Below are 17,178 nucleotides of genomic sequence, written 5' to 3'. Positions count from 1 at the left end.
AAATCAAGATTTTCATTTATTTTTAATTGATGAATTTTCAGTGAACATTTTGAATCCTTTCTTATCCTTGCCTCTCCTTACTGAAGCGTCAACTTTCAGCCTTTGGCATATTTTTGTTTGTTACTAATAAAATTCTTATATTAGAGTTGTATGTGTATTTTTAAAATCCCTATTCTAGATCTAGATTTTACACTCCCGGAGGGCAAGAACTATATTTTACTCCTCTACAGGGTCTAACACAATGCTTAGTATGTAGTATAAACTAATAAATAATTGTCAAATTGAATTAATGGGCTAATTAGCAATGTGAACCATGTAAAACTAATCTGGGAAGACTCCACCAAAGACTTAAAATAGTAGTGTTTGTGCAATATGAAGACTGTGTATGAGAAAAGTGAAGTTGCTAAGAAAGCACTCCAAAAGAGGATAATGGGGAGGCAGAGAGAGGGAATGGGGTGTGGAAAGAACATGGAAAGATAAACAGCTTTGCTTAGATGCATCAGAGTACATAAGCACAGACATAAATGTACCACCCAACAATAAGAGGCAGTTAAGATAACTGAGAGACATGAATACTAGATTTGTAGAAGCCCTCAAAGCTTATGATCATGAGTTTATTTCAAGGGACTTCCTAGAAGAGTAACATAATTCAAACAGCACTGAAAACAGAGTTCCCTACTGTAGAATCCAGCTTCATAGCTCTCTCTCCTTATAATTAGGACAACCATATGATTATCTGGGATACTTTTCAGAGTGAAAGAGACTACTTTAATAATTGTACCAGAACAACATAAACTAGGACTTGTCCCATACAGTCGGTCACCCTACTTACAGTCCACCTAAAGTCTACGTCTAGCCACCTTGATTCTTTCTCAGGGTACAGCAACAACCATTTCAAAATGTATATTCACTTCTTTGCATACTTTTTCTCCTACTTACCCAAACCAGACAGGAAGAATATGAAATTTACCATCTAGGAATCATATCCCTATCCAGTTTAATATTACCTACCTGACAGATTCATCATCTAAATGCCATGCAGGAAAGAATGGTAATGGTAACCTTTACTAAAAATAAAATTTCAGCTCACCGATTTAACAATAAACGAAAACAACAAAAAAGCCAAAAGAGTTGACAAAACATACAGTTTGTTGTGAAATGCATAGAAGAAACCTCTATTTTAGAACTTGGGCACTGTGTCAGTAGTACTTACATAAATCAGAAGTAAAACATATCTTACCTTGGGAACTCTGGGAGGACTCTGTAGAAGAGGAACTACTGTCTGTATAACTCTGTGGTTCTTCTTTTCCTTCCTGAATAGATGAATTACCAGCCTCTGCTACCCTGGATGCTTGCTGCAATGTTTCTGTTACCAGCTGTCTTGTTTGTTCACTAACAACTGTCGCTTGAAAAGTCACTGGTTTGGGTTTAATAAGAACCTAGAAGAAAAGCAGAAATATATTGAGATGAGATTTTAGAACACGATTTTAAAATGCTACACTTCTAGGTCATAAACTAATATTTTCCTGGCATGGAAAATATTCTGTACATTATGCTTTTTAGGCATAGCATTGCTCATCAAAGAGTAATTCAATCTACAGACAAATTACAGTGTAAGCCATATAAAATGTTTTAAGTGGTACATGCCAGACTGCAATAGCCATGATCCTGACAAGAATCTTTGTGCCTGTTTTTTCTTGTCTATAATGACTTCAGGAGTCATTTTACAATCTGTAGGCTGTACAGTAAAATGATAGCCACAAGTTGAGGATGGCAGAACAAAAAGACACAAGGAATTTAGATTCCCAGTAGAATTTTTGTGCTGCCATATCAGTCCAGGACTTCTTTCCTCTGAACTTGTATTAATATAATAAAAATAAAACCCTAATCTGCATGAGCCAATGTTCTTTAAGTTTTTTTTTTTTTTATTAGAAACTAAATCAAATTCCTAATTGACACATCTTCATAAAGTAAACTTGCTTGGGACCTAAAGTAATCTTTGAAGAAATCCCCAGATTAATATTGATTTAGACAACTATCAGAAGCAACACGGAACATATGTTGGATCAACTCCTGGCAAAACTCAAAAACAGACACTGAAACAAGTGAAATGGGAGAAAATTTTCAAAATGGCCATTCCACTTCAAAATCTGAACTCTAGGATTTCATTTCAATTAGGCCCATGAAATAAAAACTGTTACCTCATCACGATTATTTTTGTTTCTACCAAATATAAGACTCTAAAACTTCTCAGACTCTATTAAGTTATCCATTTCCAAGAGTTAAGAAGGAAAACATGGTTTATATCGTATCTTAGATGATGAAGCAAATGAAATTATTACAACTGAACTACATAGGTAATATGGACTTGTCACAAGCTTATTTTTTTAAATATGTATTTGGCTATAATTCTGAGGGAACAGATTCTAAAAGTAAATTAGTAGTTTATAGGTAAGTGAATACCTTTTACAAAAATTCTCAGCCAAAACTATACTGTTTCCCTCGATATTCTCAAAGCAAAGTACCTACAGAATAAACAATAGCCTAGCAACATATAATTAAATCATGAGCCTCAAATTCCAAGGCAAACTTTCAGAAAAGTTCCCCTTATCTTCTATTGGTTGAAAAACAAATATATCTCTAGCTTACTGATTATAAAGGGTTCAAGCAAAGCTATGTTATAAGTAAATAAAATGCTTTTGAAGGCCATGGTAGCTTATAAAATAAATCTTTTCTTTGAGTGATTCTGAATGACTACGATCCTCCCTCAACCACACCCCTCAAATCACAAAATACACATTCAGCAAATTGTATTTCCAAGAAATTCTTTTCCCATAATCTTCACTGACAGCATGGCATAAATATTTAGATATCTTTAAGAAAGTACTGAAAAGAGAAATAGAAGTTTTGACAATACATGAATAATTAACACATTCAAACATAACTTTTGACAATCTGATTTCTTAAAGACTGCTATTCTTTTCCTTCAAATTTCTACCTGGGGATTTTAGGAATAGAAAATATTTAAGAGCCAAGAAAAATCACCATATCTTATAGCATACCTGTGTTTTCCCTTGCTGACCATAAACAATTTTTGTTGGGATGATTTTAGCTGCTGGTTGAACTGTGGAACCTATTCCTTTTGGCTGAGTTACAATCATTTTGGTGATGGGTCTTGTAGCAGTGATGATAGCTGGCTTTGCTCCTGTTGGCACTGTCTGAATAGTCTTTTCTCCCTAAATTGAAGTCAATGATTATATAAGAGATTTATAGCATATAAATGATAAAATCTGTCCTCTTACTGAAAAATCAGTCAGGTTTTACCAGGATGATGGAAAAAGGGCTGAGGATTATGTAACAAAGTATAATGTTTCCAGGAAATCAAAAATCCTAGACTTGGTTAAAATGATCTAGAAAATCATCTGACCAACTTTCTATCCAAAGAAGGAATTAATTATTCTCTGATAAGTGAATTTTTAGAAATTACCTCACGTAAAAATACTTATTGCACGGTCCCATTCATGGAATACATATATTACAATTATAATAGAATCAGAAAATTCTGGAAGCGTGTATAGTAAACTGTCAATGCTTATCTCTAAGAACTGGGATTATAAGTCTCATCTCTCACATTCATATTTATTTTCTAATTTATCTGAAATGAATATTTGTGTAGTTAGAAAACTGCTGTACAATATACTAGTAGCTAAATGTATACACATAAAATAAATCCCCTAAGCTCTATATATATGAAATTATAAGGATATATAGTAGAATGTCTACATGAAAAAGTATGGGCACACAAAACCAGCAGAGGTATTAACATTCCTTCTAAGGTTATATATAGGAAAAAATTGATGAACATATGCCATGAGGAAAGAATGTTACATATTAATAATAATATATAAGTTTATACATAGAAAAAAAGGAAGGGAAAACTCAAGGTGCTGCATATATTTTACTATTCATATATAACTAATATCATTTTAGTCTATTAACTAATAGCTTATATCCATTAACTTTACACCATTTTCTATACTTTCACCTGTTTTATTCTTAAGGGCCATTTTCTGGTCACTCATGAAACCAACATCTTTTTACATAAACTTAACTAACAAGTTCAAATACAGTAATTTTACTAAATTATTACAATTTTAAAAATTAAAATGCATAAGCTTAAAATGGAAAACATCTGAGAATTTTCACCTCATCAGTTTTCCTTAATTTTTAGCCAGCATCATCTAAATGTGTGGCTATCTAAACTCAGCAGCCAGTAAAAACAAAGTACCCAGGTGAGCTGGTTAAAAAGCAATCACTCTGTGAAGTCAGAACTAAATATAATTACAAAAATCACAAGTTTATCTGCTGTAATTATCTATGGGAAACATATAGCATCTGCCAATGGTGCTATTACTTATACCAACACAAGCATACTTTTCACAGCACCATCTCTGGAAAGAGCTGTAGTTCATTTGCCAAGAGCCTCTAGTTTGCAAATGAGCATGCCTATCTGCTAAATAGCTCAACGGAACCTGTCCAAGTATGGTGACCCATGTAAGCCAGACAAAACCATCTAGTAGGCTGTTTTTCAAAAAAGCTCTTCTGATGTGTGTTGTGGACACACACAGGTGAGCAAGTGGTGAGTAGAGGTGACTGTGCCTATGTGGTCTTTGGCAGTGGTAGCAGGGGCAGAGTCTCGCTCCGTCACCCAGGCTGGAGTACAGTGCCAAGATCTTGGCTCACTGCAACCTCTGCCTCCCAGGCTCAAATGATCTTCCACCTCAGCCTCCCAAGTAACTGGGACTAGAGGCGCATACCCCTACACTAATTTTTGTATATTTTGTAGAGACGGGGTTTCACCATGTTGCTCAGGCTGGTCTCAAACTCCTGGGCTCAAGTGATCCACCTGCCTTGGCCTCCCAAAGTGCTGGGATTACAGGCATGAGCCCCCACACCCAGCCCAGAAGATAGTCTTCTACACTGATTTGCTTGTTATACTAGCACTGCCTTTGTCAAGCGGTTGTTATCAGCGATATCTAACAGCTATGAGTCACATATTACTCTGACATGTCTGTGAACACAGCGCTAGAATACAAAGCATCCCCTCTTATATATCAAGTTCTTTGAAATTGTAAACCACATTACAAAGGGTTTTGAAAACCCAAACTCTAATCCTGGCTTTATTTTTGGCTTACCATGTAAATTCTGGCTAAGAACAATCTGTTTTCTCACACAGTGAAAAAATCTAATGCTGGACCCCTACCAACACTGTAAGGACTGTGATGCCTAAGAAGCTTTTATGAGATCTACGTAAGTGAAGTATAGCATTCCCTTTGCTAGTGAAGTCAGGCAAGGTAGGGACACTAACAAGCCTAAACAGTTAAGAACCAAGAATAACAAGAAGAAAACCAATGACTGAGGACTTCCTATGTGCCAGGCAATATTCTAAGCACTTTCACAATTGCTACCAGTTACTGAACAACCTCACTAGTAAAGATCATCAACCCCAATGTACAAATGAGGAAATTAAGAATGACAGAGGTTGGATATGTCACCCAAGGTCAAACAGCTCAACTACAATATAGAGAAAGGAAGTCCCAGTTTGTCTAATTCCAAATATTCTACCAACTGCCTTCAGAACTATAAATGAAGCCCTTACTTACTTGATTTTTTTCTTTTGAGGCAAGGTCTCACTCTGTTGCCTAGTCTGGAGTGCAGTGGCATGATCATGGCCCAAAGCAGCCTCAAACTGCTGGGCTCCAGCAATCCTCCCACCTTAGCCTCTCAAGTAGCTGGGACTATAGGTACATGCTACCACACCTGGCTAATTTTTAAAATAAATTTATGTAGAGGTGGGGTCTTGCTTTGTGCCAAGGATGGTCTTGAACTCCTGGGCTAAAGCAATTCTCCTACCTCAGCCTCCCAAAGAGCTAGGATTACAAGCATGTCCCACCATACGCAGCCTGACTTTTATTTTCTAATAGCACAAAAAAAAAAAAAAAAAAAAAAAAAAAAAAAAAAAAAAAAAAAAAATGAAAGTAACAAATCTCCATCAATCAATTTAGTCTTAATCCTAAATATTTCTCTTTGCCCAGCCTAAGCGAAATACTAGGTCAGTATCTATTGACCATAAGCAAGAATAAAACAGTGCTCCAACAGAAGTCCCCCTACAGTAAGCCAATGGAATTCTCTATCTGGACAAAGCTAAGCATCTAAATCATGGTCACAAGCAACCTAGCTTTGAGCAAGTATGAGCAACATGCTTTAGAAATTACTGTGAAAAATGGCATTAGTTGGTGGTAATTTAACAGTTATTATATCACAGCAGTGGTAAATCAAGCCATTCCGGCCATTGTGGGGTTCTCAAGTCCTTGTACAAATATTTGTATAGCTGGTCTTTAAATCCTCTGTGAATTGCTAAGTCTGCAGTTGAAGCTCTTACTTACTCCAGCATTTAGCAACGTTGTGACAACATTTTTGCCCGGGAGGCCTTGAATGGTCGTCCCTTTTCCTGTAGTCTTTTGTACAACAATCACATTGGGCTTGGAAGTCATTGGGATGGTAGTGATTTTGGTAGTTGTTCCTTAGAGAAGGGGGAAGAAAAGGAGGCCTGAGTTAAGGACTAGAGATACTTGGTTATTTCAATTCATATTATACACATTTAATACATATACAGTAAATGTTATCCCTAGATGACACGAAAGCTGTCATGACGGTGAAAATGAAGGCTTAAAATAGTAAGTCATAAGTCATACCAGAATGAGAGACTATTAAGAATTTACTCTTAAAGCAGTCATCTTTTTAGAATCTGAGAACCTATACACCAAACTCAGAATCTAAAAACATCAGTTTCACCTTCAATATTCTTTGTCCGACTAGTTAAAATAAAACAAATCAGAATCTCTACTGCATGACATGTATTTCCCCAAAATCCACTATTATATCTGTGACTGAAGTGATGGGAAAACCCTTCAAACAAGAATATGAGGTAAATACATAAATTTACATAACACTAGACTCTAGAAAAAAAATTATGAAAAGAAACAAGCCATATATTTTTCTGTGATTAAAAAAAAAAACAAAGTAGGCTAGGCATGGTGGCTCACACCCATAATCCAGGCACTTTGAGAGGTCAAGGTGGGCAGATCGCCAGAGGTCAGGAGTTCAAGACCAGCCTGACCAACATGGTGAAATTCTGTCTCTACTACAAATACGCAAAATTTAGCTGGGTGTGGTGGCGGATATGTGTAATCCCAGCTACTTGGGAGGTTGAAGCAGAAGAATCATTTGAACCCGGGAAGCAGAGGTTGCAGTGAGCTGAGGTAGCGCCACTGCACTCCAGCTTGGGCTACAGAGCAAGAATCCTCTCAAAAAAAAAAAAAAAAAGACAAAGTAAAGGATATGCAAAACAAGTCACAGATTCACTGTATGCTTTTGTAATCTGCAGCAATCTGGAGACTGAGAGGATGAAACTCTAATTTACATATATAAACTTATATTGTCAACTATTAAGATCTACCTAATAGGTCTATACCAACTGATCCAAATCCAGTATTACTTTGCCCTCTCCCACACATCCTTCCATAATTAACTTCTCTTCTACCCATCATCTTCCAATCTTCAGATGTAAATTCTGATGTAAATTTTTGATTCATTCCTTGTCTTTTTCTCTTTTTAAAAAAAATGTATTTTTAGTTATTTATTTTTAAGGCAAGGTCTTGCTCTGTCACCCAGGCGGGAGTGCAGTGGAGCAATCACAGCTCATTAAAGCCTTGACCTCCTGAGCTCAAGTGGTCCTCCCATTTTATGTATGTATGTATTTATTTATTTATTGAGATGAGGTCTCACTATGTGGCTCTGGATATTTATTTATTTATTTATTTATTTAGACGAGGTCTCACTATGTGGCCCTGACTGGTCTCAAACTCCTAGGCTCAACTGATCCTCCTACCTCGTCTTCACAAAGTGCTGGGACTACAGGCATAAGCCACTGTGCCTGGCCCTCCTTCTTTTCTTTCTTTTTATTTAAGAGAGACAGGGTCTAAGTCTGTTACCCAGGCTGGAGTGAAGTGGTGTGATCATATCAACTGCAGGCTTCAACTCCTGGGCTCACGTAATCCTCCCACCTCAGCCTCCTAAGTACCTAGGACTACAGGTATGTGCCACCATGCCTGACTAATTTCTGTATTTTTTGGTAGAGACTGGGGTCTTACTACATTGCCCAGGCTGATCTTAAACTCCTGGCTTCTAGTGATCCTCCTGCTTCAGGCTCCCAAATTGTTAGAATTACAGGCATGAGCCACCAGTCTTGGCCTGCTTCCTTGTCTTAACTCCCTACACCTCTCAACAAGATGAAAGCCCCTTAATCTCCACACTGTACCTTTTTATAATTTCTCAGTGCTTAGCACAGTGGATGACTATTACTTGCAATCGTTGTCCAAAGAGTATGTGAATGAACTCAATTTGTCACCAACATGTGTCTTCTTTCAAACTGTTATCAAAGCCAGCTCAAGGGCTTCAACTCCTTTCCCAAACTTTCTCCCTGTTTCAAGTTTCTCTATCATGCAAACAGCTCTGGTGCTTCCTATCATATCAAACATCCTTAAAAAACTAACTTTATCATGTCAAGAACTGGAACATGTTAACTGGTTAAAAACCTCCCCAATTTCCCATTACATCCCCAATTCTAACTTTCCCTCATGTTTCAAAATCCTACAAACTAGTAAATCTGGAAGAAATGGATAAATTCCTAGACACTTACACTCTCCCAAGACTAAACCAGGAAGAAGTTGAAACCCTGAATAGACCAATAACAAGGTCTGAAGTTGAGGCCACAATTAATAGCCTACCAACTAAAAAGAGCCCAGGTCCAGACAGGTTTACAGCTGAATTCTACCAGATATACAAAGAGGAGCTGGTACTATTCCTTCTGAAACCATTCCAAACAATACAAAAAGAGGGAATCCTCCCCAACTCATTTTATGAGATCAACATCATCCTCATAACAAAACCTGGCAGAGACACAACTAAAAAAGAAAACTTCAGGCCAATATCCGTGATGAACATTGACACAAATATCTTCAATAAAATACTGGCAAACGGAAGGCAACAGCAAATCAAAAAGCTTATTCATCATGATCAAGTAGGCTTCATCCCAGGGATGCAAGGCTGGTTCAACATATGCAAGTCTATAAACGTAATTCACCACATAAACAGAACGAAAGACAAAAACCACATGATTATCTCAATAGATGCAGAGAAGGCCTTCAATAAAATTCAACAGCCCTTTATGCTAAAAACTCAATAAACTAGGTATCAATGGAACATATCACAAAATAATAAAAGCTATTTATGACAAACCCATAGCCAATATCATACTGAACGGGCAAAAACTGGAAGCATTCCCTTTGAAATCTGGCACTAGACAAGGATGCCCTCTCTCACCACTCCTATTCAATGTAGTATTGGAAGTTCTAGCCACAGCAATCAAGCAAGAAAAAGAAATAAAGGTATTCAATTAGGAAAAGAGGAAGCCAAATTGTCTCTATTTGCAGACAACATGATTGTATATTTAGAAGACCCCTTTGTCTCAGCCCAAAATCTCCTGAAACTGATAAGAAACTTCAGCAAAGTCTCAGAATACAAAATCAATGTGCAGAAATCAAGCATTTCTATACACCAATAACAGATAAAGAGAGAGCCAAATCAAAAGTCAACTCCCATTCACAATAGCTACAAAGAGAATAAAATACCTAGGAATACAACTATCAAAGGATGTAAAGCACCTCTTCAACGAGAACTACAAACCACTGCTCAATGAAATAAGAGAGCACCAAACAGATGGAAAAACATTCCATGCTCATGGTTGGGAAGAATCAATATTGTGAAAATGGCCATACTGCCCAAAGTAATTTATAGATTCAATGCTATCGCCATCAAGCTACGAATGACCTTCTTCACAGAACTGGAAAAAACCACTTCAAACTTCATATGGAACCAAAAGAGAGCCCACAGAGCCAAAACAATCCTAAGCAAAAAGAGCAAAGCTGGAGGCATCATGCTGCCTGATTTTAAATTATACTACAAGGCTACAGTAATCAAAACAGCATGGTACAGGTACCAAAACAGAGATATAGACCAATGAAACAGAACAGAGGCCTCAGAAGCAACACCACACATCTACAATCATCCAATCTTTGACAAACCTGAGAAAAACAAGCAATGGGGGAAGGGTTCCCTGTTTAATAAATGGTGTTGGGAAAACTGGCTAGCCATGTGCAGAAAACAGAAACTGGACCCCTTCCTGACACCTTACACTAAAATTAACTCCAGATGGATTAAAGATCTAAACATAAGACCTAACACCATAAAAACCCTAGAAGAAAACCTAGGCAAAACCATTCAGGACATACGCATAGGCAAGGACTTCATGGCTAAAACACCAAAAGCAATGGCAACAAAAGCCAAAATAGATAAAGGGATCTAATTAAGCTCCAGAGCATCTGTACAGCAAAGGAAACAATCATTAGAGTGAACCAACAACCAACAAAATGGGAAAGAATTTTTGTAATCTATCCATGTGACAAAGGACTAATATCCAGAATCTACAAAGAACTAAAACAGATTTACAAGAAAAAAACAAGCCCATTCAAAAGTGGGCGAAGGACATAAACAGACACTTTACAAAAGAAGACATATATGAGGCCAATAAACATGAAAAAATGCTCATCATCACTGGTAATCAGAGAAATGCAAATCAAAACCCACATTGAGATACCATCTCATGCCAGTTAGAATGGCAATCATTAAAAAATCTGGAGACAACAGATGCTGGAGAGGATGTGGAGAAATAGGAACACTTTTACACTATTGGTGGGAATGCAATTTAGGCAACCATTGTGGAAGACAGTGTGGGAATTCCTCAAGGACCTAGAAATAGAAATACCATTTGACCCAGCAATCCCATTACTGGGTATTTACCCAAAGAATTATAAATTGTTCTATTATAAAGACACATGTACATCTATGTTCATTGCAGTACTGTTTACAATAGCAAAGACCTGGAACCAACCCAAATGTCCATCAAAAATAGACTGGATAAAGAAACTGTGGCACATATACACCATGGAATGCTACGCAGCCATAAAAAACAATGAGTTCGTGTCCTTCGTAGCGACATGGATGAATGTGGAAACCATCCTTCTCAGCAAACTGACACAAGAACAGAAAATCAAACACCGCATGGTATCACTCATAGGCGGGTGTTGAACGATTAGAACACGAGGACACAGGGAGCGGAGCATCACACAGTGCGGTCAGTTGGGGGGGAATAGAGGAGGGACGGTGGGGGTGGGAAGGTGGGGAGGGATAACCTGGGGAAAAATACCAGATATAGGTGATGGGGGGCAGGAAGGTAGCAAACCACCTTGCCATGTATGTACCTATGCAACAATCCTGAATGATCTGCACACGTACCCCAGAACCTAAAGTACAATTAAAAAAAAAAAGAAAAAAAATACATAATCTGTCCCTTAATCTACTATTTTGATCTATACTCCAGAGTACACACTATAAACTTTAATCTAACAAGTACTGTAACTTCTTCCTTATGGCTTTCCATGACCTACTACACAAAGCCCAAACTCCGAGGCTTAGCTTTCCAGGCTTTGTTAGACCTTAATTTTTAGAATTAACTAACATTTGCCTCTCCTTTAAGTGTTGGTTTCCACACTGGTCTTTGAGCATACAAATCCCAATGTTACTTTTGCTTCTATAGTTTCCTCTGCCTATGAAAACAGGCATGTCATGTTCTTCTTCTATAGGCCTGTATATCATTTATCAAATGACTAGTCACAGAATAATTACTCGGTAAAAACATAAGTAATATATCAGCAAAAAATAATTAAACAAAATTTTGTTATTTTCCACTGGAAAACCTTAACATTCCTTACTAAAGTTTTATAAACAAAGTTACACTAAGAATAAGAATATTCTAGCTATATGTTAATTTTGGCAATACTGCTACAAAAAATATCTTTATAATATGCTTGCCATTATATAATGTCTCATTAGTCCAAGGTAACATACTCTGAGGTTACATAAAAGAACATTTTTATCTATGAACTGGCTTCACAACTGTTTTTCCATTTATTTGTAGTCTCTGAATAGTGAGCTGTTAAGAACTTAAAAAACCAAGCTGCCTATGATTCACTTATACTAACTTTTACTCTTAATTAACTCTAATCCCTCACATATGATTAACTCTATGGACCTCTTTTGACACGATTTACTATGCTTTTGACTTTATACCAAATTACAAGGACCACTTTTTGACAAAACTGGTTTAAATGAATTATATTTGTACCTACTAAAACGTCTAATCCTTTCCATTACAGAGGTTTTTCAATTTGCAAGATAGTTGCAAACCAAGTCCACAAGTTTAACAAAATGTAGTGGGGGTGGCAAATGTTAGAAAATAGAAGAAAAAAGAATAGTATAATTGAAGACAGGAAATTTGAAATTATTGATTCTGAGGAGCAAAAAGAAAGAAAAAACAGTTAAAAAAAACAACAGTGCCTAAGGGAGTTATGGNAAAGCAACTCTAACATTATATTAAAGTAGAAAACAATTTATAATTGATAGAATAATAAATTATAAATGTCTGAAATTCCAATGAACATGTTTCTGTTTCAGGGAATACCTACATTACGTTGAAGAAGTATTGCTCATTAAAAAAAAGTCACCTTCTATGCTTTCACAGTAGTCTGTAGTTCTCATGGTTACAATAGAATTATAAAAGTTCACTTGTTTAGCATTCTTTAGGGCAGAGAATAAAAACTCATATATATCTGTATCACAACACACAGCACAGTATCTGGCTCACAGCATATCAGAGGACCCATTTTTATAGTCTTCACTTATAAAACAATCAAGATATAATAGGTGCAAATAATTGTTAAACTCATTTGGATCATAATGGGCTATGACATTGATGCATCCCAGGCATTCTTATTTTTTTAAAAGATGCTTAAAGTTTGGGCATTATAATAGGTAGGCTTAAAGAGGAACACAAACTTACTGGCTCAGATTTTACTATTCTATTTACAGATTCTAAAATCATCTGACAATCTTGGTCTCTTAAGTAATGTTTTATGTTGCTTTGCTCAAAGAATAAACAAATGAAAAAGATCAAGTGAATTAAAATAAAGTTTTGCTATTGTCACAGGTTGTCATAATGTCCTCAGAACCAAGGTAGTGAGTTCATCTCTGAAGAATCCAATATAATTAATCAACTAACCTTCAGCAAAGCTCACAAAAAAAACCCTACAAATTTGATAATCTCATATACATACATGTAAATAAATATTTGACTATAAAATATGAATTGGTGGGGTGTGGTGATTCACGCCTATAATACTAGCACTTTGAGAGCCCAAGGTCAGGAGTTTGAGATCATCCTGGCCAACATGGTGAAACCCTGTCTCTACTAATAATACAAAAATTAGCCAAGCATGGTGGCAGGTGCCTATAACCCAGCTACTCAGGAGGCTGAGGCATAATTGCTTGAACCCGGGAGGTGGGGGTTGCAGTGAGCAGAAATCACACCACTACATTCCAGCCTGGATGACTGAGCATGACTCTGTCTCAAAAAAAAAAAAAAAAAAAAAAAAAAAAAAAAAAAATATATATATATATATATATATATATATATATATACACACTCACATATGAATCAACTATAAAGATAGTCATGCCTTCCATTTAATTGCTTATTATAATAAAAAGAACAAAGTGACCTTTATAGAAAGTACTTTGGAAGCATTAACTTGCATTCTAGGGTATTTATAAGAGGAAGCAAGAATTCCACAAAATAATTTATCTGTAATAATGTTCATCATAGGATTATTTATCATGACACACATCCACACACAAAAGACAACCTGTAAGCAACCTAAAACTTTCTAAAATAAGCAAATGATTAAATAATGAGGGGGTGTCAAAGTACAATTACTAGCATGGGAAAATAATCAACATTATTACATGAAACATGGAAAAAATCTGCCTATACTGGATCCCAATGTAATGGAAAAAAAAATATATATATATATATATATACACACACACAAACACATTTAAACAAACAAATAGAAAAAGGAATGAAAAGAAATAACCTAAATTTTAACATGGTCCTATGGATAGTAAAAATCATAGGTTTTTAATTTTCTTTGAACCTTGTTGTAGTTTCCAAATTCCCCCACAATTAGAGGGAAAGTACTTTCTTTAAGACTTCTATTCTTATAGCTAGATGTTTGAGTGTATTTTAAGAAAACAGCCAGGCACGGTAGCTCACGCCCGTATTCCCAGAACATTGGGAGGCCAAGGTCGGCAGATTGCTTGAGTTCAGGAGTCTGAGACAAGCCTGGGTTAACATGGCAAAACCCGTCTCTAGAAAAAATACAAAAATTAGCCAAGCATGGTGGTGTGGGCCTGTAGTCCCAGCTATTTGGGAGGCTAGGATGTCAGGACTGCTTGAGCCCAGCCAGGAGGCTGATGCTGTAATGAGCCAATCATGCCACTACACTCTACCCTGGGCAACAGAGTGAGACTGTCTCAAAAAAAAAAAAAAAAAAAGGAAAGTACTTCCTTTTTGTTTTGGGGAGATGAGACTCTAGAAAAAGCATCTTCTCATGGATGAAGGCAGAAAACTGTCTAAATTCATTCAACCAGGCTTATCACTTTACTATAAACAGACAATGAAAGATTTTAAAACAAACCTATAGACCCAGTATCATGGACCAACAAGAATATTATAAAATAAGAAAATTGTCTTTATAAAGAAAAGTGAGATGTAACATTAAGGATCAGTTTAGAGCAACCAGGAAGAAGAGAAGTTCTTTGGAATAAAGTGTCAGTGAAGCATAGGTAGAGACATAATGAGCCACGATGCAATTAATAAAGTTGTTTAAACTGTATGCCAAGTAAGTCCTATAGTGCTGGAAAAGCCTCTACTCATGTACACCCATGCACCTGAAGTAGCAGCTAACCATGAATGGTTTTATAATTCAATACAAAGGTGGATAATATGTCATACATGTATAAGATACATAGATTTCAAATGACATCTCTGCTTTTAAAAGAAAAATGTGCTTGCTTGTATTGCTCTAACCAGGTACAAAGCAGCTAATGAATTCAGTGTCAAAATAGAAGCCTCATGACATCTAAACATTCCTTCAAGCTATATGAAACTATAAATTCATGTGTAAGAAAAATCCTTAAGGTCATAAAAAGCTACCTACCAATGAAATACATGATCCCTTTTTGACAAATGTTTAATTGAATAAGTGCTTTATACTATTTAAAGATATTGTCAAGTAATAAATTATAATTTTTTAACTGTGTTATTTAAAATATCCTCTTAAAAGCCAGAGTACAATGATTCTTTCCCTACTGGTTTCACCCTCCTCAGTCTGGCAAATACTGGATTTTCTCGCTTACTCTTAAAAGTACAGCCAAAATTAACAGCTTTAAATATAGCACGTTATGCCAATACCATGCTCTGTTTTGTTTTTTTACTCCCTGAGTTATCAGCAACATCGTATTACTGCCAGGAACTTCAATCCCTCGACTTTAAAATGTTAGAACAACTCACCTGGGGCATATAAAATATGACTGGTCAACACAAAAGGTAGACAATTAAAGTCTACAGTCTTGCTTAACCAGAGATTATTTACATCATTTTAATTAAAAAATAATAATCGATGAAAACAGATGCCATGTTAACATTCCACATTAGGGTCCACAACCCAAATACTGCAGAGATTAATGAGTCAATAAAAACCAGGTATGGTTTCAATATACCAATAAATAGGCAGATGGTTAGCTTTCACTATTAAAGTAAGATATTTCTGAAAAACAAACTGTTAATATAAATGGCAAAAAGCAAATAAAGTATTCGAATATTTTTATTTTTAATAAACTAAAGTGATATCAATAATTTAAATTATAAGATATGTTCCCTTGAACATATTTAGAACAAACAATAGTTTTTCCCCTTTCTAACTCTAATAGGTCTTGGACATATCAATCTGATCTCTCTAAACCCTAATCTGTCTTCATTTGTAAATTCAGCACAATAGCAACTACCTCAGAGTTGTTATGGGGTCTGAATGAGTTGACAAATAAGAGAATACTTTGCAAATAAAAAATCTCTATGCAAATTTAAACCATAATCTTTCCACTCTGACTAAAAGCAACTAAAGGTTCTTTCCATTTTAAAACTATCAAAAGCTTTTTATGTGAATATTGAATATTAAAACTAAAAACTATATTTAATCATGAAACATAAGGACTATAAACAAAGCTAGATTTTTAAGCAAAAAATTGAGATAGAATCCTTCAATGAAATAAGTATTTTTTTTTTTCTCTCATGAAGGCCACCTATACCTTTAACATATTTCAGATATACCTACCAGAAACTATATTACTGCTAATTATCTTGCCCCCCAAGGTAGCTAATGATTTGGGTACTACTGTAATGATGCTGCCGCTCGTAGTTTTCACATAAGTTGCAGCTCCAGGGGTTGCAGCCATCCGTCCAATGGATGGGCTCACTGTTGGCCGGGTATAGGTTGCTTGTGTGCCTATAAAAAGCGAAAAGCCAAAAGAAAAATTTGTCATTACTTATAGAAGAATGATAATTAATACATTTTAACTGTAATTCAATATCATCTACATTGCTATAACTTGAAAATGGAATTTCAGGGTGTCAAGACATTAATTTATAATTTTACAGCCAGTTTTCAACACATACGACAAGTGCTACAGCCAAGTCAATTTAAATTAATTCTACACATAAAATTTTGCGATGTGTTACATCAAATTACTAACCCAAGAAAAAGTAGAGCTAACTCTGTACCCTTCTTCCACTACCCCTCTTCTACTAGTTTTATGCCAAAAGAAACAAATGTAATCATCTTTCCTACCAGAGTATTTAAGATATTTCTATTATAGATTTTAAGGTCTCTGCATCTGTTTCATGCTGTCTTAGTGCCAAACCCAATGACGGCATGCAGCAAGTAAGGCAGTACTGTTTGTCTAAAATTTTACAAACTTTCACCGCTTTGTACTCTGCTACCCTCTAAATATACTTCCATCTTTTAAAGAGTGTATTATTCTATC

General features: G+C 35.8%; 1 protein-coding gene across 10 annotated transcripts in view; it reads right to left on the bottom strand.

Moving 5' to 3' along the window:
* Positions 1 to 17,178, bottom strand: part of EMSY (EMSY transcriptional repressor, BRCA2 interacting) — a 105,757-nt gene that overhangs the window by 22,795 nt on the left and 65,784 nt on the right. For all 10 annotated transcript variants that reach the window (XM_017533032.2, XM_017533040.2, XM_017533035.2 and 7 more), the window contains 4 exons: positions 16,470 to 16,640; positions 6,447 to 6,583; positions 3,063 to 3,236; positions 1,241 to 1,439 (listed from right to left, as the gene is read on the bottom strand). In XM_017533032.2, the coding sequence (XP_017388521.1) occupies positions 1,241 to 1,439; positions 3,063 to 3,236; positions 6,447 to 6,583; positions 16,470 to 16,640 (681 nt within the window). The remainder of the gene's footprint in view (positions 1 to 1,240; positions 1,440 to 3,062; positions 3,237 to 6,446; positions 6,584 to 16,469; positions 16,641 to 17,178) is intronic.

This window comes from Cebus imitator, unplaced genomic scaffold (genome assembly GCF_001604975.1).
Source record: "Cebus imitator isolate Cc_AM_T3 unplaced genomic scaffold, Cebus_imitator-1.0 Scaffold79, whole genome shotgun sequence".
Lineage (NCBI taxonomy): Eukaryota > Metazoa > Chordata > Mammalia > Primates > Cebidae > Cebus > Cebus imitator.
The sequence above is the reverse complement of the archived record's forward strand: the minus strand, read 5'-3'. Positions and strand labels throughout refer to the sequence as shown.